General features: G+C 43.4%; 1 protein-coding gene across 1 annotated transcript in view; it reads right to left on the reverse strand.

The window, feature by feature from the left end:
- The window catches only part of Pde11a (phosphodiesterase 11A), a 232,951-nt gene that overhangs the window by 50,856 nt on the left and 155,523 nt on the right, over positions 1 to 26,572 (reverse strand). Inside the window, exons 11-13 of the mRNA XM_059260747.1 lie at positions 23,954 to 24,063; positions 14,423 to 14,513; positions 10,967 to 11,067 (exon numbers count right to left, since the gene is read on the reverse strand). Coding sequence (XP_059116730.1) covers positions 10,967 to 11,067; positions 14,423 to 14,513; positions 23,954 to 24,063 — 302 coding nt within the window. The remainder of the gene's footprint in view (positions 1 to 10,966; positions 11,068 to 14,422; positions 14,514 to 23,953; positions 24,064 to 26,572) is intronic.

Consider the following 26,572-nt stretch of genomic DNA (forward strand, 5'->3'; position numbering starts at 1 on the left):
TTATAAGTGACACAAAATACTGCATATTTAAGACATCATATAATAATATGAATAATGCATATGTATTTTTTGGCCACTTGCTTTTCAATATTGAATGCTGAGTGAAAACGTATGTTGTTAGATACAATTCTAGGCTATGCCGCCTCATTGGTTATGGTATTACAAGGTATATCATTGTTATCTGTTGTGTACACATCCCCTGATGACGATTAGTTCCAATATTTTTGCTAATAAATATGATGCTCCTATGAATAACATGCATCCATCTCATGAATTTTTTAATTCTGTGCATTTGCCTGTGTCTGTTTGCTTGTATATGTAAAATTGCTGAGTCACAGAATGATTTTTATTTGTATTTTTTTCCTTTTTTCTGTTTGTTTTTGTTTTTTTGAGATAGAGTCTTAAGAGCCTAACTTAACATACGGCTGAGGATGACCCTGAACTTCTGATCCTCTGTCTCCGTCTTCCTGTGCTGGGATTACAGATGTGCACCACAGTTGGCTGTGTTTGAGTTTTCATTATAGTTACTGACCACAAGAGCGGTTTTGAAAATTTGAGAGAAATCTGCTATAATTCTTTCATTTTTCAGTTGAGGGAATTCAAGAAGAAGGAAAGTGAAGTTATTTCCCCCCAAAGTCCTAGGTAGTTATGCACGAATCTAAATAGTTCTAGTTCTCAGTCTCCCATCTCCAATGTCTAGGGAAGTCTCCATAAATGGTGTGTAGCAGAGTCTCTTGGGACCACGTAGCCCTTTGTGTTGTGAGTTTACGCTCAGTCTCGGCTGCCAAGCTTCATGAAGATGAGATCGTAGGCTGCTATGCCTAGACAGTACCAATCCTGACAGAAGTTTCTATCACCAACGGGATGGAGGATGGAGACTCCAAAGGGGCTGCAGTTATCCTATGTCAGGTGGTCCACAGCTGCAGGGGCTGTGTTTCTGCCCTCTCTCTTTGTGACAACCATAACAAAGCAGCATGGGAAATTCACGGTGTATTTGGGGGATGAGTTTAATTTCCCCACATAGCTGGTCCTTTCAGCATCTACAGGCATCTGTGCATATAGAGGACACAGTCAATGGCATGTAGGAAATGGCTTAAGAGAGGAGCATTTCTAGGAACAAGAGACTTGTTAAAATGAATATTTAAGAATCCACAAAACTAAATAATACCCTTGGATCGAGACTTCTTTGTCACGGGGAACTATGTCATTAACTTTCAGGCAGATCATTGAGAACCTTGGCTTTCAAGGATGATGCCAAGTGCCCTAGCCAGTGAAAAGCAACTTACTGGAAAATCTCATTTATAATCAGATATGTTTTTATTAGGCTTTTATTCTGCTCTACTGACATATGTGCCACTCAGAAAAATAGCAGTCTTTAAAAAAGCGTCATTTGAATAGAACTACTAAATTTACCCCCAAGAATAATTCCAAAGATTGGCTATCTAGCATCCATCACTGCATTGCGAACCTTCCTGGTTTGTGGAATATCCTCAAGGAATCTTTATTTACAAAATGATAAATCATCATTTCTGTGTGCATTTTAATCAGGATTTTTTTGTAAATTTACATATTTACAAAATATAGAATATGTACGTGTATAATATTATACACACATATCATATTCAGTTAATGCCTTTGAATCTTCTGAAAGTCCATGAGTGTTAGGAAGTCCTGTTGTTTCAGTAACAGGAGTAATTATGTGTTCCCTACAGTGTCAACTCCAGAGTCACCAGAGCGGGTCATGAGCGGGTGGGGAGGGTGTGTGGATGGATGTCAGGATGATATCTGTCCTTGCAGTGTTCTTGCAGGAAAACCACATGTGTACAACTCATTTCAACCACAGGTCCTTGGGCTGGTGTGATGGCTCCGTGGTTAAGAGCACTTGCTGCTCAATCAGATGACATTACCCACATAATAAGCTAGGTGTTCCATAGATGCCTGTAACTCCAGCTCCAAGAGACAAGGCATTGTGGCCTCTGCCCAAACACACATCAGCTGCACACGTTTGCTTATAAACACACAGAATACACACACCACACACATATCATTTGATCAATTAATCCACCAACCATTACATTTTAAATAAAATAGATCTCTTAAAATGTGGACCCTGAAAAGATTTCTGGACTTTGGTAGAAAAGTCTTAAAAAGGGGACTAGAAAAGCGACAATTTTAATGGTTACAAATAAAGAAAAAAGCTGCTTATTTTATTGTTTTATTTTTGAGTCAGGGGTCTCACTACGCAGCCCACACTGGCCTCAAACTTGAGATTTCCCTGCTCTAGCCTCCTGGGGTTATAGGTGTGTACCACCACACCTCTGGTATATTTAATTCTTAAGTCAATTTTCTCTTTGGTTTAAACTAGCATTGGCCTGGACAAAATTCCGAATGAGATCACAGGTTTGATACTGTGGAGTTGTTGATACTGTGAGTAAAATCAGCAAACTACCACAAGTCAAAAGACCATCACTATTCTAAGTGTTGAAAACATCAGAGGATGAGGTAACACAAGATAGCAGTTCGACCAAATCACAATCAAAGGCAAAGTGGTACACCGTTGGAGCTCGCTCCAGTCACTCTCTGCGCTGACTCCAGCTGGAGCTCTGCATGAGGCTGTGTTCCTGTTCCTCTCTTCCCCGCGGGGATCTGGACCCCTAAGGGTAAGACCCACATTTTATCTACTTACATATTCTCAATGAGTAGCTCACTGCCTGGATAAAGAAAGCATCAGGGTTGGAACTTCCTGATTTCTGTTCCATCATCCTATCACTGGAAAGGGGTTATGTATGTGAGTTGTCTAAAGACACTTTGAAATATATCAGGAACTACTAAAATCTTTGCCTATCAACCTACCACAGACCTTCTGCCCTAACATTAGAAGAGTTTTCTTGGGATAACTCATCAGGCTCTGTCAAAAATATAGGAATGTTTGAGAGGTAGTGATGGGTTAAGCTCCATTGGTCACTAACATCTAATTGTTCATCAATTTCTTCTTCCCAATCCTGGGATTGCCTGAATACAGGCAACTGTGAAAGTTGAAAACACAGAACACAGTGGGTTCTTAATAAACACTCACTGAATGATGAATGAGTGAATATCTCTGTCTGAATAGCAGTAGCAATATTTGTTGAATTCATACCATATATTTTAATAATTTATCTTGATATTACTGTAATTTTTCAAAGGAAGGTTGAACTATTATTCTAAACAATCTGAAAGCATTTAGTGCATGTGACTGTCATCAGACGCTTTTGAGACATGCTACATACTGCACCCATTTGGAAGGACAGCGACAAAGAAACCAGTCATTTGGACACTTCCCATAATTGCTGATGAAGGGTGTTTGTAGGGCACAAGAGGAAGTGGCAATTTTCAAACGGAGGAGTGATCTGATTAATTTCCAGAGCCAATCTAAAAATCACTGGACACCCAAGTGGCTGCATAAAAGCTGAATTGTTTAGTAATTTCCAGTTTAAATAGTCGTCTGAAGCAATTACTTAACTATTTGTCATGGAGATCTGTAAGATATTTCTAGGTGATTACTCTCTGCAAGCCTAGGCATACCTATCTGGTGAGATTGGGCGCTTTTAGGGCGGCATGGCCATAGACAGAGTCAGCAACCCCGTCTGTCAGATGGAGAGAAGAATATCTGCCTATAGGTTAATGTGAGAAACCAAAGTCAAAAAGTTAATATTCTGGGAACTCATTATGTCAGGCAGTATTTCAAGTTTAAGGCCCCCAAGAATTAGCTAAAGAGAAGGATGTAGGATGTGTAGCTTTCACTGTGACAGAAGGGGCTCTATAGCTTGCTGAGGGAGAAAAGCCATCCACTCTGTGAGCTCCAATAATGACCAACCTGGCAAAAGGTGCCCATGGGTGCAATAGTGGCGTGGAAGCCGTGGAGTTAACCAGCCACTCTGGTTTGGATTTCAGGCCTGCTCCACAGAAGGAAGCTCACGCCTGGTAGTGTAAACTTGGCCAAGAACCCGTGGGCTAGGGAGGTCCAATGCTCTAGAGGAGAACCTACTATTATTTTGCTAAATGGACATAGACTCACTCTGGGTGGTAGAGTATTAGTTGGGCTGGCACCTCTTGTGTTTGAAACTCAAGCGTATGTACACCAGAGTTACGACTGTCACTAATGCCTAAACATCTCAAGGACTGGGCCTTAGCGTCCCTTCATTACTCTTAAAAGACTAATCAGATCACTACAGAGAGAATGGCAGAAGGATTGAAGACATTCTGGAATCCATCTGCTTGTTCAAATGAACATTGGAAACAATTTACTGAAGCTCTCCAGCCTCAGTTTCCCCCTTCATACTATGAAGTTAGTGAGATTATCTGTGTCTAATGGGCTGATGACATAAAGGCTCTGGGAGTAGAGGCAGCTGATGCCGAGCCTCCAAAATTTGATTTCTCAGACCCACATCGTAGAAGGAGAGAGCTGACTATAGCATATTGTTCTCTGATCTCCCTGCATGCATCATAGCATGCATGCACCCACCCAGATACACATGCACACACAAAGGAAATAAAAATGTAGTAATGCTTGATTTTTCAAAAAACTACCTGTCTCCTCTGCCTGTTTCTAGAATTAAATAGGACCTGTGTACGCCCAGCTCCTAAGTAAGCTCTGGGGACATATCACTTGCCGATTTCATTACTAATTGCCGAAGCGGTAATAGCTCATCTTTGTTGGCTGGAAACAGTACAAATATCACAAGGCATCAGTGATGTATCTGAAGTTTTAACATTTGTGATTGTAGATCTCTCCCTCCCTCTGCCCACCCCAGTGTCATCTTTTACGGTGCGTATTTTATGAAGTTTCTGGCTGAATGATTTCTTTTTTATAAAGTGTTTTAAATTATCAGAGCTCTTTCCTATAGGTAATCTCCGTTGACTGTCACACCAGGCCCCCAGCAAATGGACCTGAGTAAAATGTCCAAACTCATATTTTTGACAAGAAAACCAGGGCAGAGAAAGGTTAAAATGAGAAACTCTCTCACAGTTGTGAGGTTGGTTCCTGATACAGTAGATCCAATTTCTGTTGGAGCCGGTGAAACGACTATTTAATTATCAAAGAATTATTAGATGGAGGACTCGGAACCAGGAAGTCAATTAAAAAAAGAAATTGGTCAGCAAGAGCTGAGTTTTCATGAGTTGGAAAATCAGACTGAATAATTAACCCCCAGAAGTAGGGTGTGAACCTAGCTATTCACACCAGGGGTGTGCTGCTTATGGCATCTAGGCTCAAGGACACCCAAAGCCATCGGAAGTGAAGTCACTAACTTGTGGCTGCTTTGATGTCTCCACAATTCTATGTATCTCACAGCTTCCCTTTCTGGATCATGACAGGAGTTTCTGCCCCTAAGAACGAGCTGTGAAGCCTTCTCAAAGATGAGATCCACTTCCTGTCCATTTGGCCATCTCTAGAGTGACTTTCTTCTTCCTAGGAAGTTTGAACAATTTCACCATAACTTTTTTATTGTTATTTTTATTTTTCTGTGTAGCCCAGCTGGCTTCAAGCTCATGGCAATCAGTCTATGTCAGCCTCCTAAGTGCTGGAATTACAGGACTGACACCACACCTACCTCTACTGTGATGTCTGATTTGGGTAGTCAGGACAGAAGAGTCAATGATAACTAGACCTCCAGAGTCATTCAAGGGAGCCAGTGTGTATCCTCTGACCCTACCATCCTCCAGCTGTTGCTAGGGCAACCAATATCACAAATTCTGTTGTTGCTGCCCTGTGCAGAGCTTCCTGGGGTCCTGGTATGCTTGGACTCCTCATGTGTGGGAGCTGGAGACAGTTGTAGGAATTCCCAGGCCCCAAGTATATACAACTTGGAAGTGTACAGGAGTTTGTAAGACTTGGAGCAAATTTAGGCTCATGAGGATGGAGGATGGAGGCCAATTTGAAGATGCAACATATGAGATGTTTCAGATGCTCCCTTTAGGTTCCAGCCTAGCTGACCATTGTGGTGACCAGCAAAGGGATACATCTTCAAAATACTTTTCCTGACCCAGCCCTTCATCCCGCTCTTACCTTTGGTGTTATTTTCAAAATTAAACTAAATGCACGCAGGCCTTTGCCTCCAACTGCGTTTTGGGAAAGAGCTTTGGAGACCCAGGTTAGTTAACTGGTTGAACTGATTGGCTTTCTTTAGGTTGAGTCAATGTTGCTGTAGAATGTACTACAATTCAAATGGAACTGTTTCTTGATTCATCCGTTAGAGAAAGAATGTGGCGGTTGTGGGAGGTGCCCTGAAATGGGGAATGTGGGTTCACATTTGCCAATAATTACTTTTGTGACCCAAGCTATACCATTCACCCATCAGTGCCTGATCTGCCAAACAGAGGAGATGAAGTGGATGGAGTCATCTCCAACACGCCTTCTGGTTCCCTAATTGTACGCTGGTGAAATATAAGCACCTGTGTAACTATGTACACAGTAGATGTTTCTCCCTCACTTACCCCAGGGATTGTTTGGATGGAAAATATGGCCATACTTTAACACAACTTTAGACCGGCGTGCGGATCAGTCCCCTGGAGGTCTAGATTAGAGAATGAGCTATTCAGGACCTCCAGCCAATGATGCTGCCCGAAGGAGGCAAGGCGCTTCTGTGGGAGTCAGCAAACATTACCGGGGGCTGCAGCGCGGAGATAAGAGCAGAGCAATGAGCAAGCGACTTGCAACCAGCTTTCCTGACTGCATTCCAGCGCTCACTTAGTGATTCGTCACATCCCCAACGGAGCTTGATAAATGGACAGCAAGAGCTGAGGGAGGCTTTTGCTCCCCTTTTGTCCCTTTAGGAGTTACTTGGAAACTTGGTTTAGAAAATGCTTCTATTTGGAGAAAAATAACTCAACATCTTGCAAGTGCCAGGAAGTTAAAAAAAAAAAAAAAAAAGCATCGTAACATGGATTTTTCATAAATCCCAAATCCGGGAGCATCATTCTAGAAAAAGATGGGAGGCCATGAAGGCAGCCTGAGGGCCACAGAGCATGTGGAATAGGTGGATCATAAGGCAATGATGTTGTCATGGTCACCACTCATAAGATGTTTAATATATGTAAAGTACGCTGTTGCCATTCTACACACGAAGGAAGGCGTCCCAGAGGAAAGCAATGTGTTTGACGACACACAGCTAGTTAGCAACAGAGCCTGGGGCTTTTAAAAATAGACATTTTTTATTTTAATTAAGATTTGTATTTTTGGGGCTGGGGAGATAGTAAAGTACTTCTCACACAAGCACGGGGACCTGAGTTCAGGCCCCAGCCCCCATGTCAAAAGCTAGGTGTGGTGGGGCACACTTGTAATCCTGAAGCTAAGGAGAGAGGGCGTCCTGGGGCTCGCTGGCGAGCCAGTCTAGCTTACTTGGTAAGTTCAAGGCCAAAAAAACCATGGCATCTGACATTGACCTCTGGCCTTCATGTACATGGATATACATGTGTAAACCTGTACACACACACACTATAAGATTCTTTAAATTTTTTTTTTTTTTTTACATTTATTGTGTATGTGCGTGTGCATGCGTTTGCCATGGTACATGTGTGGAGGTTGGAGGACAATCTGAAGAAGCTGTTCTCCCTTTTGGCATGTGGATTCTGGAGGTCAAACCCAGGTAGTCAGTTAGAGCAGCAAATATCTTTACCCGCTGAGCCATCTCACTGATCTATATGTAAACTTCTGTTTGTCAAGTGGAAAACAGGCATATGGTTAACAAATCTAAGTGTTCGAAAAGGCGTGTGAAACAAGTGCATCTTGTTGCCTTTAGTCTTTTGACTGAACTTCCCAATGCTTTTATTCATTTTTTTCTTTTAATCGTCACATTTTCATTTTCAAGAGTTTACTTCTTCATGCTCCCTCCTATTATTTCTTAAAGCAACCTATTATTGTTTAATGGATACAGGCTCTGACTTCCTCAAGAGTATTAACAACTGGGGTTTCTCTGTGGTACTTTTTTTTTTCCTTTTCCGTTTTGGTCTCTGTTTTTCATTAGAGGTACATAAAAATCTCTCTGATCTTTGGTGGCCTGTTTGTGTGTCACGGTCAGGAATTAAAAGGCTAATTACACACAGAGAGAGAGAGAGAGAGAGAGAGAGAGAGAGAGAGAGAGAGAGAGAGACAGACAGACAGACAGACAGACAGACAGACAGACAGACAGAGAGACAGAGAGAGAAACAGAGAGAGAGAGAGAGAGGAAGAGAGAGAGGGAAAGAGAGAGGATAACTCACTAAATAAAAGAAAGTCTAGTTAAATTTGAGTTTTGGATTAAAAAATTTCCACCTAAGTATATTTCCAAATTTTAATGGGATAAACACACACACACACACACACACACACACACACACACACACACACACCGGTTGTTTATTATGACTTTGAAGCTGACAGCTTTGGGCATGTGGTTTACAGACCCCTAACTTCAGAGTGATTGGGCTTTCACTTGAGAAAATCCAGAGTCTTGGTCTACCCCATTGAACCCTCGGTGTGAGACCTGCTTCTTCTCCCCAGTGCAGAACCCCTGTTTTCGTTCCTCAGGCTTTTCCCAGAGACACAGAAGCTGGCTCCCCGTGGTGCAGGGCTTCTTAGTGCTCTGGAACTGACTGGCGGCAATCTGCTTGTCTTAAGATTTGAGCGCCACGCCCATCTTTCCACAGCGCTTTGGGCAGCTCCGAGGGAAGGGCTGAAGAGCTGGCTGCCCCTCAGTGCTGCAATCCTCCTCAGAGAGTCCTGCCTTTGACTGCCCCAGCTGGGGCATCTGCCACGTCATTCAGCCTTTCATTCTCCACAGATGGAGACTGCTCTTGTCAGTTTAAAGACATTATGTATCATTAGCGTTCCAGGGAAGAGAGAGACAGAGGGAGAACTTTCCAGCCACAAGACTTAACGGGGATGATAGAAAGAAATTGAAATCCAGGCCAAGAATACTCTCAGCCTTTACTCCTTCCACTGTCCCATGTAATAATCCATACAGCAAAATTCAGTAATAAATACTCATGATATGGACTGCCCATTGTCTACACTAATATCCATTCTTTTCTTCTCCACTGTTAATAGAACTCCAAGGCTAGCCAGAGTAAAGTCTTCCTTCCCCAACATTCCTTGATGTTAGAAATAGCCACGAAACCAAATTTTGATTAGTGAAATGTAAGTGGAAGTATTAAGTGACAACTTCCAGAACACCTTGGAAGACGGCCTGAGTTTCCTCTTGCCTCCTTCCTTATCCCATCTTCTTATTGGCTTGAAGGTGCACAGCAGTGCTGGAACTTGAGCAATTGTCTCTGACTAAGAGGTGGAAACTGACATCATAGGAAAACAGAAGAAACCTGGGTCCATGAGGACTTCATTAGCTATCACACAAGCATCAGATTGTGGGTCTCTGCACTTCCTTTATGCAATAGAGAAATTGTTGCTTTGGGTTTTCTATTTCCTACCATTGAACCTAATTATAATGCAGTGTCAACGTACTTGACTGGAAAGAGAAAGTGGTGGAAGAGACGAAACTAGAGGATGGGTCAGTTCAGACAGAGGGTGAGGCACGGACAGGTGGGGATAGGATCCTATGTAGGAATGATGATAGGACTGCAGTATCAGGGACATGGCATTGTTTCAAAGGATAGTATGTAGTCAGGTATGGCCAAAGCAGACAGATACAATAAGGGAGAAATGAAAAATAATAATGCAAGGAAAACGGTGGGCCAGAGAAACAGCTCCATGGTTAAGGGCACACTGTTCATGCAGAAGACCTGAGTTAGGTTTCCAGCATCCATATCCTGTGGCTCACAACTGCCTGTAACTCCAGGTCCAGAGAATCTGACATCCTCTCCTGGTCTCCATGGGCACAACAATCACGTCCACAAGACCCCCCTATATATACATGCAATTAAAAAAATAAAATCTCGCCGGGCAGCGGTGGCATGCCCCTTTAATCCCAGCACTCGGGAGACAGAGCCAGGCGAATCTCTGTGAGTTCGAGACCAGCCTGGGCTACAGGGTGAGATCCAGGAGAGGCACCAAAACTACACAGAGAAACCCTGTCTCAAAAAACAAACAAATAAACAAATTTTTTTAAAAAAAAAAGAATAAAAAATATAGAGGGGGCAACAAGGAAGGATTTTGTCAGTCAAGCTAAGTTTAAGGTTTTCTTGAAAGCTGAGTGAATGGAAGTTGGGGGGTAAAAATTATTTTTTTAATTGCATGTGTATATAGGGGGGTCTTGTGGACGTGATTGTTGTGCCCATGGAGACCAGGAGAGGATGTCAGATTCAATGCAGGGAGTTAGAATGAAACATTTCAGATCTTCCTACCTGGAGGTAACCTACGTCAAGGTAATACAGACAGGAAGACAGTCTCAGTAGAGAGAACAGAGCATGGGTTATGGGACTCGTAGAGGAAGAAGGATTAGAAACCTACAGAGGATCTGGAACAGGAGAAATGTTCCCGGGTGTTGGGGAAGCAAAGAGTAGAAACCGTCAGCGAAGGACCAGTAAGCCTTTCTGTCAAGAAAGCTAGGAAAGGCCAGAAGTCTTTGGTGGCCACTGACAGAACAATTTTGGTAGAAATTGGGGCAGACTCTGCTGTTCAAAGTATAACTTGGGGAAAGGGGCAAGGAATACAGGCTTACGTTTCTAGTCACCCTTCCATCCATGAATATTGTTCATCATCACCATCAACACCATTACAGAAACAGATAATACTTGGAAACAGCTGTTGTAGGCAGCACTTAGCCTCAGACTCACACAATCCAAAGAAGGCTCATCAATCACAAGAAAGACTTCAAACTCGTCACTATAGCCCTGAATCCTTGGAGTGTATACATCACCTTAATGAACTTCACTTAGATAAGGGAACACTGATAGCAGTGCTGGAATAATATGCAACATTCAATATGGACCCAGAAATTAGTGAAAGATGGAATGTTGGTATCATTTGTTAAACAGACTAAGTTCCAATACCTACTCAAAGTACAGCGTGAGGTCTGTGGCTAGTATCGACTGCTTCAGAAGCTGCATGACGTCACTGTACTCCTTGGAGGACAAATTAGCAAAGATGTTGTGACCCTGTAATGAGAGGGTAGAAAGTCACAAAGCACACCATTACACCTGTAGTTGGTGACTGTATGTTTTTTCCCTGTATTTTAGAAAAAGATCAGGGCATGAACAAAATTTAAAGTTTAGTAAAAGTTTTCATTTTTTTTTCTAGGTTCGTTTTTGTTTCTATGTGTGTGTATGTATGCATGGATGTGTGGATCCATGTAAATGTATGCAGGTGCCCACTGAGACTGGAAGAGGCCATCAGATCCTCTCAAGCTGGAGATACAGGTGGTTGTGAGGTACCTGACTTGGGCGCTGGAGACAGAACTCAGGTCCCCTGAAAGAGTAGCAAGCGCTCTTAACTGTGGGCCCTTTCTCCAGCCCAAAGCTTAATAAAAGTTTTACAGATACAAACAGACATTCTGGTAAACAGCAAAGCCAGAAAGTGAGTTACTCCGGGGGGGAGGGGGGTCCACCAAAGAGCACTTTATTATCTTTTCAGTGTGGACAGGAACTTTGATAATGTGTGAATTTATGTTATTATAGATATAGAAGTACATAGTGGAGAAGTGGATCCTCAAAGAAATACTACTTCTACTAATGAAGATTTAGCGGGCATTCTAGAAACACTTGCTATGGTGACAAGTGACGTTGAGGAAGAGCAAAGGTCATTAGACTATTGTCTCTTAATGGGGGAGATTTAGACAATGGAAGCTTTGGGAGCAAATAGAGACATTTTGAGTGGTCATGAATGGCATGGCTGGGACACTACTAACCTTTAATACCTTTAATGGGAGAGGTCAGAGATGTAGCTAAACAACCTTCAATGTACAGGGGATGCCACTCAAAGATCGACCTCCCTGCTGAAGTGAGGAATCCTGAACTGTCAGGCTCCTTTGATAAAGCGTGGGCTGGTTTAAATTCCCAACACCAGGTAACCGCTCAACAGCTAGGATGAAGAAGCCATTGTCTGCGTGCAGTGGGACTCTAATGATGACTTCTACCAAGCAAAGGCTGCAATACAACTTTTCCTCCATGCTACTGGAGAGCATTCTTGTCCCTCTAGAAGAAGACTCACTTAGCACCCCATTGCTGGTTGTTAGTAAGGTGGGAAACCTTTCAGCAACGTGAAGGGCTTTACTTCACATGCTTGCTAAGTCAAGACCTCTTTTGTCTGCTTCTCTTAGCATGAAATATGAACTCAAAAGCATGTGGCCTTGGAACTGGATCAATCTGAACCTAGGACTGAGAGCCAGAAGATGGTAGGGAAGGAAAGGGGCAAACGATTTCTCAAGAATAAACTATTCTCCACGAGAGGTAAATTAATTTATCCAGGGAACCAGAATATCAATTAGCAATTTTATTTTAATCGAGTGCCAGGTGATAATCTGCTTTGCTGAACTGATTTATCTCATTGGGTGAACCCTCCCCTCCTGACTAGAGGATGTTGATTCTACCTGGGACGAGGTCCAATACTAATAGTAATTTTCAAATGCACTCTTCTAGGCCTCTAATTCAGCGATCAAGAGGACAAAGAATTCAAGGAAAGCTGGACCATGGCTTTGCACAGGGTTTTATCCTTCTATTTTGCCTGAGCATCACCTCATGGGACAGTTACAAGCAAGTATTCTGGAACCTGGGAAAAAGTACTTTACAGCTTTTGGGGAAATGGTCACCTGGGTTCAGCAGCACATCCAGCATCACCCAGGGGAAGCAAGACAGGCTTCGGAGCAAGTCTGAGTGGAAGTGTGCGTTCAGACAAGAGAACTCCCCTGCACTCGAGGTGCCGGTTATTGTGTGACAATTTAAAGGACATGGTAAATAGTACTTTGTGCTCTTGGGGAATACAAAACCAGCCGAATCAGCTTTAGCTTATAAAAGTTAGTTTGCATCAACGCATTATTGACTATGCAAGTTAAGTTTGACCCTAAAAGAGAAATGAGTCTCTCACAAATATTGTGGGAGATTAGATTTTAGGGAAACAGCCCCAGGTCTAGGGAACCAGCGAGTACGGCATGGATGGGAAACTCGGGCGTAGAGAAAGAAAGGTCTGAGGCGAACTTCTGCAGGTCCTCTGGCCTCTGTAAACTGGAAAGTGGGACAGGGGTGACATCTGCCTTCCTGATGGCAGAATGGAGTGGGGCCTGGGGTTCATGGCCTGCTGGCATTTTCAATGGTCATTGTCCCTCAGAGGAAACTGGAGTGGAGGCTGACCGATGTGTCATGTTTAGAAGACACGAACCTAAGGGAGCTGAACTGTTTATGATCCCCATGATTGCAGATGTGGCTTTCTGGGGTTAGAGGCAGGGACTCATCACATTTACCAGCAGAGAAAAGACAAGCTAAACAAAAGCACCCGTTGTCCCTACCTCCTCCCCAGCTCTAGGCTAACATGTGGCTTTCATATTGCAGAGCCATAGACGACAGGAAGTTGGTTCTGCCAGTTCCCAAGGCCCTTACTTAGGAGCTTTACTCCTAAATGAAAACAAGCACCTCAGGCAGCTGCCCTGCCCTAGCCCACATCCAGGCTCTGGAGTGGTGGGTCTCTGTTATGAGGTCGAAGGCTTTGGTGGTATTACAAAAGACATGTTTCCTCAAGATAGTCTAGAGGAAAAAAAAAAGCCCTCCATATTTAATGATGCCATTCCAGCAAAGCAGGGCCTTAATGACGATAATAATAATAATTAATGACATAGCCAGAGAGCTTACAAATAACAGGGGACAGATGATCCCTTCCCAGCCAAAAAAAAAAAAAAAAAAAAGATCTGTATGCCTTCAGAAAATTAAACAGATTCCTCCTGGCAAGTTAAAAACTCAGCTGTTGCAGCCAGAGTCAGTTAGTGGTTTCTGGTTGTCTCTGCAGAAAGAGACAAGTCAACACTCCAATGCCTTCTAAGCCTCAGCCCTGGCCTTGGGGCTGGTAGCTGTCTCTACTTTCAAAAGCAGTCCTGCCAAAAAATTCAGTTCTTTCATCTCTTATAGGCTTCTCAACTTCACTATCAAAGCTTGACTCTTACTGTTTCTACCACCTCTTTCCATGGCGTTGGGTTTCACAAAATGGGAAAGTTGGGCTGCTCTGTCATGACTCATTCCCCTTGGTAGCCTGCATCCTTCAAGGAAGATGAGATGATGCTCTGGCAATAAGCAACCTCCACCTGGTACTCCGTAAGTGATTCTGCAAAAGTCCTAGCAGAGCCAAGTGAACTAGCTCAGGAAGACTTGGAACAAGGTCTTTGACATGTGACAGGCTCACAAAAGGTGCCAGGGTCTGAGTTTAACTTAAACACGGCCTCCCACTTCTCTGGATTCGTCCATGGCCCAGCAGCGCGTGGGAATCATGTAGCTGGCCTTCTGTCTAGGGGAGAAGCGGAGCAGGTCTCACCTCACTCTGAAGGATCATCACAGCATGGTTGAAGTGGTGATGCTCTAAGGTTGCTGACGTCCCGTAGAGCTGGGCCAGTGCAGAGTCACTCCTGAAAGAGAACCGAAGGCTGAGTAGGCAGGACCCTTCACCTTGACTGTTTCCCATACCAGCTCTTCGGGTTACACTGCTTTTGGTGGTGGAGCATGAGCAAATGTATTCTAGGTAACTGCTGTGGAGTTTGCTCATCTCTTGAGCAAACTTTTCAAGAACTCTATGTGTTGGGCTGGGTGCTGCGGGTGATAAATGGTTAACAAGGTACACTCCTTGTCTTTCCGAAGTTTGTGAAGTGGCAAGAGACAAGATGTGATACCGAGCAAAAGTAAAACATGTAGCAACAGTACAGATCCCGTGTGTGTGTGTGTGTGTGTGTGTGTGTGTGTGTGTGTGTGTTACAACTTTTGCCTTTGTGATCCATGTAGGCTTCATGAACTAAACCTTACAAATCTTCTAAGTCTGTACAGAAACTTTCTCCTATCAGATGTGGCTGACTCTCCACCAGAAAAGACTTCGAGAATATTCCATAATCCTCCTTATCTACTCTACATACATTTTAACAACCTTCTCTTGGTGAGTGTCTCTTCACCCCCAAGGTCCACCTCCATATCTTAGTGTAGAAGATGAGAGAGATCTTCCTTCAGTAAATAGCCTTGGGCAATTACTTGACTTTCGGGCTCAGTTTCTTCGTCTGCCTCACTTGTTGTTTATGAGGCTACAACAGAATGCTTGAAAGTACCTGTGGTAGTGCCAAATAGGGAGTAGATAGGAGTCTATATTAATTATTAATAGATAATTAAAACACATATGGACATTTCTATTTTAAATGAACAAAATGCTCATTGATACCTGAGGGGATTCCTTTGAGTTATCTGTAAATTTCACTTACGTAAGACAGCCCATCCCTCAATGCTGGTTCAGTAAAGTATTTATTTTAGAGTATTCCAACAGTTCATCTCCAATTATTTCTTTGGAATTGGAGTTCCAGCATGTTAGGGAATCAAAGAACCATTCTAGGACTCCGTTGAGGATTCGTCCAGGTCCTGGTGTTTTTTTGCTGGCTTACTGCAGGGAGCTTGTGGGTTTTTTTTTTTTTTTTTTGGTTTTTCGAGACAGGGTTTCTCTGTGTAGCTTTGCGCCTTTCCTGGAACTCACTTGGTAGCCCAGGCTGGCCTCGAACTCACAGAGATCCACCTGGCTCTGCCTCCCGAGTGCTGGGATTAAAGGCGTGCGCCACCACCGCCCGGCGCTTGTGGGTTTTGAAAGGACAGTTTGGCTTTAACTTGCAATGATGGAGATCGACATCTTGTAGACAGTCCTGCCATTGAAAGAATAAAAGGCTGCACCTATACACAAGAAGGATTTTCATCCCAAGCTGCCTCGCACCTCTAGTGTGAGGCAACCCAAGGCCATCATCAGTTTCAGGGGTACCGAGGACCTATGATCCTTAGAGAGACTCAGAACTACTGTATACTGGGGTAGCAGCAAGGTTAGGTTGAGGAGAGCTTGTCATCAAGAGGGTTAATGAAGGAGGGAACTAGATTTTAGTCAGGTATAGGTTATTTCCTTAAGTCTCCCTAAGTTTACTGCATCATCTAATAAGTGGACAGAGCTCAGGCTAATCTTACTGGTGGGTTAACATTTAAGGTCAGTTGCCATTTGTCTTATAGAGAATGGATTTCTGTGACAGATGCACACAGCATGACTTTGACTTGGATGTTGAGCTTCTGTGTTCTTGGCACAGAGTAGGCGCTTAAAAATTACTTGCCCATGGTGCTGTGTGGAGAGATTATGGCTAAATTAGAAGGCTGACTGTAATATGTATATCAGCACATTTTATAATATTTATATATTATTCTATATATAATTTTATCACATGTATTTATATTATATTTATATACAATATATTTTATATATTTAAAATGTGTGTGCCAGATATTTAAAAATATATGTGTAATATATTTTATAATGATTATATTACTGCTAATAATAGCCACCATCAGTAAGCGCCTACCACGTACTGGGGACCACACTAACCACTTGATGCATAGCTCCATTGAGTTGTGATAACAACTATAAATCAGGTATTATTTTCTCACTTTACACCAAAAGAAACAGAGACTCAGAGAAGGTATGCAGATTTTATAAGGTCACACAGTCAGCTAGTGCCAGGTCTAGGTTCGAATCTTAATTTGTAAGCTTCTCATTACAGCGGGAGAATAAAAAGTGTAACACATATTTCTGATATTTGAGTCTCCATTTTTACAAAGCTGCTGGCCACCAATGAAAGGAGCTCTCAAAACACAATTCAGAATTCTGCTAGCACAGCTGTTAACCCAGGCTCCAACCCCCTTTCGTGCCTGTAAACCAGCTTGTTCCGGCTCTCTCTGCTCACGAGTCCTGAGAACCGAGTTGCTGGTTGGAGGAGGAACATCTAATCTCTTTTTATTCCTGTTGGTTTTCACCCCACAAGAGGTAAGCTAGCTAGACGTTCACAGGTCACTTAGCATGTTCTTCCTTCAGGATGGATAAGGGAATCTTCCTTTCGCAGGCGGAGGACCCTGTGGTGGGCACTCTGGTGATTGCTTTACTGTACATTTCTCCTCCCCTTGTTCACATGTTCAGAATTGCTGGGCTCCAGCAGGAGGGGCAGCGTCTTATGATTAGATTCTCTATTTGTCTCTTTCTGTAATTCCATCTTACATTCATTCAGTGCAGAATTCAAGTACAGAAAGTATGTAAATTTTGGAATTGAACCATACTCCTTGGTTTCAGTGCAGGAAGACACTGGAGTTCATTCATTCACCCACATATGCATGGGTACATGCACCTATCATTAATGTAGCCAACAAGCATTGATGACTATTTATTTTGTCAGGTCCCAGGCACATGAAATACAGATATGTAATTCATGGATTCTACCTTCAGGAAACTCATACTCGCCCAGATTTCTGTAGAATGCTTTCTCCGACCACTCCTGTACTAAAACTCTCAGCTTCTTGGAGGTAAGGAGCCGTCTTAGTCAGCATCCAGAGATGGAGCTGGTACTAACTTCAGTAAAGTCACTGAAGACATACTTCCGTTTCACACAGACCCCTGATTTGTACTATTGTATGTGGTTCCTACCAGTATTTCTAAGACTTTCAAACCTTGCAGCGCCAAGCTCACCAGGATTTCTGTCTGCCATGTTCTTATGTACTCACACACTGTGGATGTCCTAGGAACACCCAGAGCAAAAGCCAGTTTAAACAAAACAGAAAATAAACATGGTGGCAGAAGATAAACCCATCTGCCAGGACAAAGTTTGTCAATGAACATTGTATAGACTATTACTAATTTGAAATGCCAAAAGATATGGCAAGTTGAAGTAAAGAGGGTTCCAATGTCAAATAACTTTAAAAGTTCAAACTACTTATTGTAGGATTTCTTGGTGGCATTGATATGTAAACACATGCATTGGGGTGCCACTGGAAGGGGCATGATATGCAGCCTTATGCAGTCTTAACTAATCATAAAGCCATTTCTAAAGCGCTCACGTCTTTGATGTGAAACACTGTACGGATATATAATCCCACTTTTTAAATGAAAAAACCTTCCATCAGTCATATGAGAAGATAGACTTTAACACTGCATCTCATTTTGATTGTATATGGTAAATATATCCATCATATGAGTGACTTTGGGCACATACCCTGTAGCTGTGGAAATATGATCATATATATTAATATGTGTATGTGTGTATATACAGGGTGTATGGGAAGAGAGGGAGAGGAAGCATGATAATTCATAAATGTGGATATTCCTGATGTGTATTATTGCTTGGATCAACCCAAATGCTAAAGTCTTTGATTTTTAGACTGGCAGTACATAGAGCAGAAATGTACTGAAATGTAAAAGGGACAATTCTGTTTCTACAGATATCATTGCTTCGTGCAGACACCCAAAATCCATGCATACCAAAGTACACTTTCCTCACATCCTGGATATGCATATTCTTTGAGAAAAAGAGCTAATGGCAGTGTGCAGCCGTGGCTTCGAGGAAACTTTAAAAAGGCAAACTATGAAAGGTAATTAGGAAGCTGGGAATTGCTGGGAGGTGGTGAGGAATGGGATTAGGCTGTCAGGGCAGATTAATGTGCCCCAGTATTTCACTTCTGGGACCTGGCCGAAAGCGACAAGATGGGTTTTCATTCCCAAGAAATGAGTGTAAGAGATTATGCTAGAAATGAATAGAAGGAATCTCCTAGGAGAATAGACTACAAAGCTGTGCCGTACTGATATTTAATCATCAGGGGCAGCTGTAATAGAGAGGGGGATGAGTGGGCAATGCTGTCCCTAGAGAACAGAGAGAAAAGCAATTTCAGAGCACTGTGGTATTGGTGGCTTCTCTACCTATTGATCATTCACTGCACGCGCTCCAATACTTAAAAATTAAGGCTAAAATATGAAAATGCAAAGGTTCACTTATCAGAAAGGCTAAGAATATAAATCAAATTGTGCTCTAAAGTCACGCTTTTTTATTGTAGAGGCATTTTGCATTTTATATATTAATTTGTCCCTCGCTAAAAAGTCTCCTTTTTTTTATAGCCTATATATGACAAAAGGTAGCCTACGCTTCGCCACATAATAACTATGGCGTAGGAGTTTTGCTGGCAAATCATCTGAAAGGCTGGATTAGACCATGCAAAGCTTAAGGAAAAGGTTTGTCTGCTGCCCTTCCTCCTTCTCCCAGAATGCCTAGCACAAGGCCTTGAACACAGAAAACACTCCGCTGTTGAAGGATGAAGGCGAAGAAAAGGTTCCTGGTTTCTTCCTAGGGATTTTAAACAATGGTACACTCGCTTGGTAAACCTTATTCTAATCACTGAACAACTAACTGTGTTAAAAGTCTCTCTGACACTCACTGTCAAATGGAATCTTAACTGAGGTCAGGCTGGCATTACGTGGTGTGAATGAATACAAACGTGACTTCACTGGATAGTAGCAGGGCTGATGGGCATCTCTAAGCAGGGAAACTGGTGTGAGATGACTTGGCTTGAGCAAACCCTCTGCCATGTTAGAGCATGGAGAGCTGATGGTGAGGCTGGAGGAGACAGAGAAGTCTGGACTTAGTACTTACCCTTATTATTTACCTAAAGTTGAGGAGACAGAGAAGTCTGGACTTATTGTTTACCTTATTACTTACCTAAAGTTGAGGATTCAGAGAAGTCTGGACTTATTACTTACCTAAAGTTGTTCAGCCCCAAACAACGGACCTAAGATTTAGGGAAATTCATTTCCATTTTTGCAAGATTAAGACACTGAAAGATATGACAGCCAAGGTTCAGCTCAGTTCTACAAGCTCTACATTCGGAGTTGCTGGCTGTCAGAATATATTTTAGTTTTCTAAAGCTTATCTAGCAAGACAGCCAACAAACTGAAAGACCAATGCCAATGTCCAAGACAGATGTCATCAAACCAAGGACAACATTGCTGCAGTACTTAAAGAATGTTTTTTGCCGTCAGAGATCCCAGGTCCAATTGTCATTACACTTCATTTTGGTGGATGAATTTGGACAAGCTGTAAAATGGAGACAAAACTATCTGCAGAACATAGGGCGAGGGCTTGGTAGAGTTAAAAGACAAATGATCATTTTCCTTGTCTTGGGGACCGGTGTTTATAAGAAACAAAAATGAAGAAAATGAGCTTCATCAGGAGAAGTCCTGATTAAATGACACGGGAGCCCTGACTGGGTCATGAGAAAGGCTGAGTTGCCCTGGAAGTAGGAAAAGTAACGGGAGAGACTGGCTCGATGTCTAATTTTTTTCCACTTTTCTACATTTACATTCTCCTTTTGACTTCTCTCTGACTGTTACCTTCCTCCTCCACTCCTTTCTGGAGACTGGCCTTCCTGTTTCTCTCATCCACTTGGTATGTAGTCATCATAGCTTCTCCCAACAGCGGTCCCGAGTCTACAAGGAGCTTCAGCTCAGCTCACTACAGCTAACTGATGCAAGGTCACGGGCATGCACAGCAATATCTTATTGGTCCAGCTCTGATTAGGGGTGGACTCTTGGTCTAACCCGCTGAGGGGCTGATGTTGAGAAGAGCTTCCCCATTCAGTGTGATGCACAGACTGGCTGGGAAGGTTAGTAGTATTCTGGTACATTGGGTACATTGTGCCACTGGGCACTGTCACTCTTCAAAAGAACACAGGGAGTTCACTCCTGGTTTACAGACACAGTTCTAACCATTAGCTCTTCTCTTTGCATCATTGGTAATATGGTAGGGGGTTGGGGAGAGGGTCCTAGGGAGAAATACACTGACAGTATACATTGGTATGGAAAAGAGGAATCTTGAAAAAAATAAGGACATTCAAACAAACTTTAAATAAGGAACTGTCAAAAGGAGCACATGGCATGCCCATGAACAGGTTTCAGGCTTTTACCACAGCATTAAACCTGTACATCTTAAGGCTATGTACCACCATATGCATCTGTGAAAGGCTACATTCATTAAAAACAAATCAAGAGGGCTGGAGAGATAGCTCAGAGGCTAAGAGCACTGACTGCTCTTCCAGAGGTCCTGAGTTCAATTCCCAGCAACCACATGATAGTTCACAACCATCTGTGACAGGATCTGGTGCCCTCTTCTGGCCTGCAGTCATACATGCTGTATACATAATAAATAAATAAATCTTTTAAAAAAATCAAGAAACTTTATTGAGAAGATAGATTAAAATACAATCCATCCAGTCACTATCCATTAATTCAGCCAACATTTCCTGTGCGTTGATTATGTTCCTGGCATTGCTGAGTCACAAGTCTTAAAGAAGAGGGGATACATCTGAAAGTCAGCAATTGAAATGGAGGCAGGTGAAAAGACATTGCCAGGGTGTTATGAACTCGAGAGACGATGATGAGGGGAGTCAGCATCGGGGCAGAACCCTGAAAGTGATATGTTCAGAGGGGCTGTGGAGAAAGGGGCAGAAGGGCATTTTCTGGAGTGGGAAATAGCACAAGAGACCCCAGAAAGAGGTGAGCTAGCAGGGCTCCACTGAGAGCAAGGCTCTTCTGTATGGGATGAGTGGATGGACAAGTCTGTACTGAGCCAGAGAAATGAATGGATGGGCAAGTCGGTGCTAAGCCAGAGAAGTGAGCCAGAGTCTGATTTAAAGGAGCCTTACAGGGCTAAAGACTATGAATATCTAGAACTTGCAGGAGGCCCGAGGATGAAGCAGGAGAGTGACATGAACACCTCTGTGCACAAGAAAGGATTTTTCCAGAGTGCCAATTAGGCAGGAGGGGAGCTGGGCCTTCTGTGGAAGTATCAGGAGTTGATCCAAGAGTGCAGAGGAGGGGTTGGCTCTGCTAGGGTGCCGCTGAGGCTGCCAAGTAACTTGTGTATTCATGGGAATAGAGACAGAAAGAGGACCCAATGAAGGAGGAGATGGAGAGGACTCCGGGACTTCAAGTAGGAGGCGCTTCCAGCAGCTGGGAGGAGTATCTGTAGATAAGCGCTTGTGAATCCTGGCCCTGAGAAATGCAGCTAGAGCTCAGGATGTGTGGAGGCTCGGCAGAAGCGGAAGGGGCCACACAAGGAAAGAGGCCTTGAGGCAAACTGAGGAGGAAGGTTACATCGGTAGATAAATATCTTTTGGGAGGAAAAGATGAAGAGACATTCAGGAAGGAGGCAGTAAGAAAATACGATCCATGGAAAGCAGGGCCAAGAACAGAGGGCATGAAAAAGGGCACAACAGCTTTGGAAAGGGGGTCACTGAGGGAAGCTTTTCTAGTGAGAGGGGATTGAAATCCTGTGCAGAGGCAGGGTTAAAGGAAGCGAAGACAACCAACACAGACGCTTTTCCAAGAAGCTTGCCTAGGAAGGAAAGAAGGAAACAGATCAGTCACTAAAAAGACAAGCGGGGGTGCAGGTGGATGTTTCAGGATGGGGCAGAATTGTTCATGTTAATTAGGTGCGGAACACCCATAGACAGGGAGACGGAGATACAGGAGTGGGGGGTGGGTAGATTGGTAGAGCAAGGTCCCGGAGGAGAGAGGCAGGAAAGCTCCAGAGCAGAAGTGGAGGGATTAGCCTCAGCCATGGGAAAGACAGCATTTTCATTGAGATAGGAGGGAAAGAGGAAAGGATGCGGCGGGATAGATAAGTGTGTAGGTGGCAGGGGAGGAAATTGAGGGAGTTCTCGATTGATGGCCTCAATTTTCTCAGGGAAGTAGGAGGCAAGGTGATCCGTAGAGCGGTGTGGGGAGGCCGTGGAGCTTAGGAAAACAGAACACGAGTGGTACATAACTGCTCGGAGCAATGCAGGCTGAGCTGGTGGAGTATGCAGAAAGACAGACCGACATGGAGTCCTGAGCATGCAGCCGAGTTGAGAGGGTGTCTGTCTGCTGTGTCTCCAGTTTGCACAACTGTGATATTTTCTCCCGGGGCTGTGCCAAGTCTAGGCAGGGTAGCAAGACATTGAATTGTAAGACCGAAGCAAGGCTGCATTTTTACAGACTGGATGTGACAGAAGTTTAAGAGGGTCAAGGGATTCTGGGTATTGAGGAGAGACACTTCAAGTGGGGAGCTAGAGGGTGAAGGATGGAGGGAAGGGCACAGGATCAAAGCGGTTTGCTAGACCAGATCAAGACGTCAAGGTCTGGCTCCGGGGACGGAAAGCAGCGACAAGCTGAGAGAAGAAGCAGTGGACACACAATGGGCCGTCGGAGTTTCAGTGAGCAGAGCTCTACCTGTTCTGAGAACTGTGAAATCTGCCCCACTTCTCTATAGAAGCTCTTCTTCCTGTGCCCTCCCAATCCAAAACATTTCTCCAGGGCCTCTGACCATCTTAGCAGACAGCTAGTTCAAAGAACATTAAAACTTGACCTCACTGCGAGAGTCCCGACACCTGGAATTTAACATGTGTAAGTTCTGTGTCCCTTGCCACAATGTGAGCCACCAAGCAGTAGCTTTCTTGACCAGTACAACTTATTTGGGAACAGATTGGTCTATCCACGTGACTTACGTGCAGGGCAGACAGTGGCTTACCCATCCCTATGTTTATGCGACTCCTTTGTCTGTTTCCTGTCTTTCATTGGGAATAGGGATGGGAAGGGCAAAACACTCTTTGGTTCATTAATCTTCCTGAGCCTGTTTTTATTCTAATCACCTCAAAACCAGATTTGAGAGTAGCAGGTCCAAGCAGCCTGTCATGCCACAGAGGCAAATAGGCTGAGAGGAAAAGAATAGGGCTTTGCAAACCCGAGCTGTGCTCTCTGACTGAGGTCAGCAGAGGCAGGGCAAATCAACAAGCATGCCGTGAAGGGCGAATTTGCAATTAAAAGAAGAATAGGGAATTATAAAGATGGATGGGCCCCATGACATGCATGCCCAAGCCTGCATGGCCTTGGCCTCTGATGCCAGAAATTAATGCTTTACTCTTTAGCACTCGTCACCTTTGGCTCTGAACAGAAAGGCAAATGCATTAAAATCACGACAATTAGAACACTTACTTAGCTTGGAAGGCGTTGTTGGTTCCTCTGTGGTCGAGGTCATGACACAGGCATCCCACAATCACCGCTAAAATCTCCACCTCGGTCAGAATCTCTTGAAACCCAGCAGTCTGGGAAGAAGGGGGCAATGGCAAGTCAGTGCCAGGGGCAGGGAAGCTGGGGAAACTCAGTCAGCTGAGCAGCCATCAGCTGGTTTCAGGCCCACACCATTTAAGGAAATGATTAACCGTCACCCTCTTCGATGACAGGATGTTGAGTGGTCATTTGCTTAGCCTAAGGTCCCCATAGTGAGGGATTCACTTGCTGTCACGTCAAGACAAAGCTCTGTCAGCTTCATTCCTTTCTGTAGAGAGGAGGTTGTGTTCTCCACTCCGACAGTTTGGGAAAGACCCAGGGTAAAGTGTGCTTTGCTATTGCACACAGTACGATAAGCATTGCACTTGGAAGTAGGGGGAGATGAAGGGACCCTCAAAACTGGAAAACTCTGGCCCCTGGCTGCCACTCAAATGAGATTCAGCAAACACAACCAAACCTTTCTTTATAGTAAGTGGAGGAACAGAGAAATACTCAGATTGGTGCATGATGACGTTCTAGAATTATCTTACAAGTCTCTTAATCTGTATTGAGTCAGCAGACAGACTTGAAAGCATACAGGTAAATCCTAGAAACTGGGGGTTGGCAGAGGAATCGACAGCCAGGACTTCGAGTCAAGAGAAGAGTACATGATTTCCTGGTCTTTGTTTCTGACCCCAGGAGCTGTGTGAAGTGTGTGGCTGGGGTGTACTTCCTCCTGGAGGCGATTGGATATCATTATGGGCGCGAGAACAGCACCCGTTCTCTGGTTCCAGCTGGCCCTTTCACTAGTTTGGAGGAGGAAATGCACTTTCGGGAGAAAGATCTGTGCGCCCTCTCCATCCGAGGCCTTATGCCCCTCCCCCATCACAGTCTAAGTCTCCGGTTCCATTACTTATTAAATTCTTTATCAGAGGGTAGGAAGAGGGGAGTCAGCTTGAAATTACTTTTCAGGTATGTTTCTCCTCCATGGATCTCGGATTACAGGCTAATACCTATAAGACTCTTTTGGGGCAATGAAGACTTTGTTCTTTAATTAGTTGTGGTTTTAATAGAGGAAGAACTGAGTGATGGATTCCTGGATTGACAATTTTATTTCTCAGAACTGATTTGGCTCCTTGGCTAGATTTGGAAACACATATGACATCACTTACACAACACGTGGGGATGTTAATAAATTGTCTGGGCTGTGGAGTACTTGTGAAAGCTTGTGGGCACCCTTCATTTTAAAACCTGTTGGAGAGTAGTTTTTGTTTATTTTATTACCGGCAATCGTTTTCTGAAACCATACTAAGAAACCTAACGCCAAAACTCTGTAGTCCCTCATTGTTCATATTTCCTGATTCCCAAAGGCAACCAAATTCATTTGTTAACTAAGTTGGTGACATTTTTACCATATTGCTACACAATATACATACGTTTTTGCACTTGATAATTCACCAAATACTTACACAGTTTTGTTACCATATGTTACTATGTTACTATAAATTCTCCTAAGAGTTTTCAACTGCTCAACCTACTTAGTATTTTTACTAGTCTTATGAGGTAATAGCTATTATTATCCCCAGTTACAGATGGGGAAATTGCTCCATCCTGTGCCTAAAGGCTCACAATTAATGCAGGGAAGAGGAGAGCACACTCCTACATCCCTCCCCCCCAAGTGTGCCTTGAAACATTGATGGTGTAGTGGCAGATGAGAGGTAATGGTCCCCAACACTTCCCCTCCATTCCCAACGTAACCTATGCCCAGAACTTTCCTCATGATCACCCTAGAAATGCTACCCACTGCCCAGCCAACAAGTACACAATGACTGTTTTCTTAAATACTTTGATTTCCTGGAGTTCAGATTTCTTTGAAACAGCTACGCCTTTCCATATCCTACATGACTTTATGAAATGTCTGTTAATTTTGAAGAGAATCAAACATCTCACACTTCCTATATGATGGTTTTGTGTTATGGAGGTAACCAGGTCTGGTTTGTTCCCTCTCAGGGCTTCTGCTTTTCCCTCCTGGGATGGCCTCTTAGGTCTGCATCCTTTGCCTTTCCTCGATTTCTGCCCCACTTTTCAGGAACACATCTGTCAGCCTTCATGAGAAAGTGTGTCCATTTCTTGGGGACCCAGTTGTTCGAAGGCGCTGCCTGACAGGGACGGGGGTGGGGGGGGACTTTATTCTGTTTTCACACTCAACTGTTAGTTTGCCTATCAATTCTGGGGGGAAATAATTTCTCTCAGAACTCTAAAAGACTAGCTACCTTATGGTCTGGTTTGTAAAGTTGCTTTTGGGAAGAATATGCCATTCTTATTCCTAATATTTCCTGTGTTCGTTTGCTTCTGAATCTCCTTTTCATTCATGGTATTTGGTAATTTCAGAAAGATATGATTAGTTCAGGGTTTTCTTCTCATTCTGTTTACATTGTAAATCTATTCTGTAGGTTCTATTTCTCCAGCACAGGGTTCCTCAAATCTTTTTGTTGTTTCTCTTCATTCTATTTTTATTATGTTTATTTGTTTATTTAACTTTTGCATGCGTGTACATGTATGGGT

Source organism: Peromyscus eremicus, chromosome 4, assembly GCF_949786415.1.
Source record: "Peromyscus eremicus chromosome 4, PerEre_H2_v1, whole genome shotgun sequence".
Taxonomy (NCBI): domain Eukaryota; kingdom Metazoa; phylum Chordata; class Mammalia; order Rodentia; family Cricetidae; genus Peromyscus; species Peromyscus eremicus.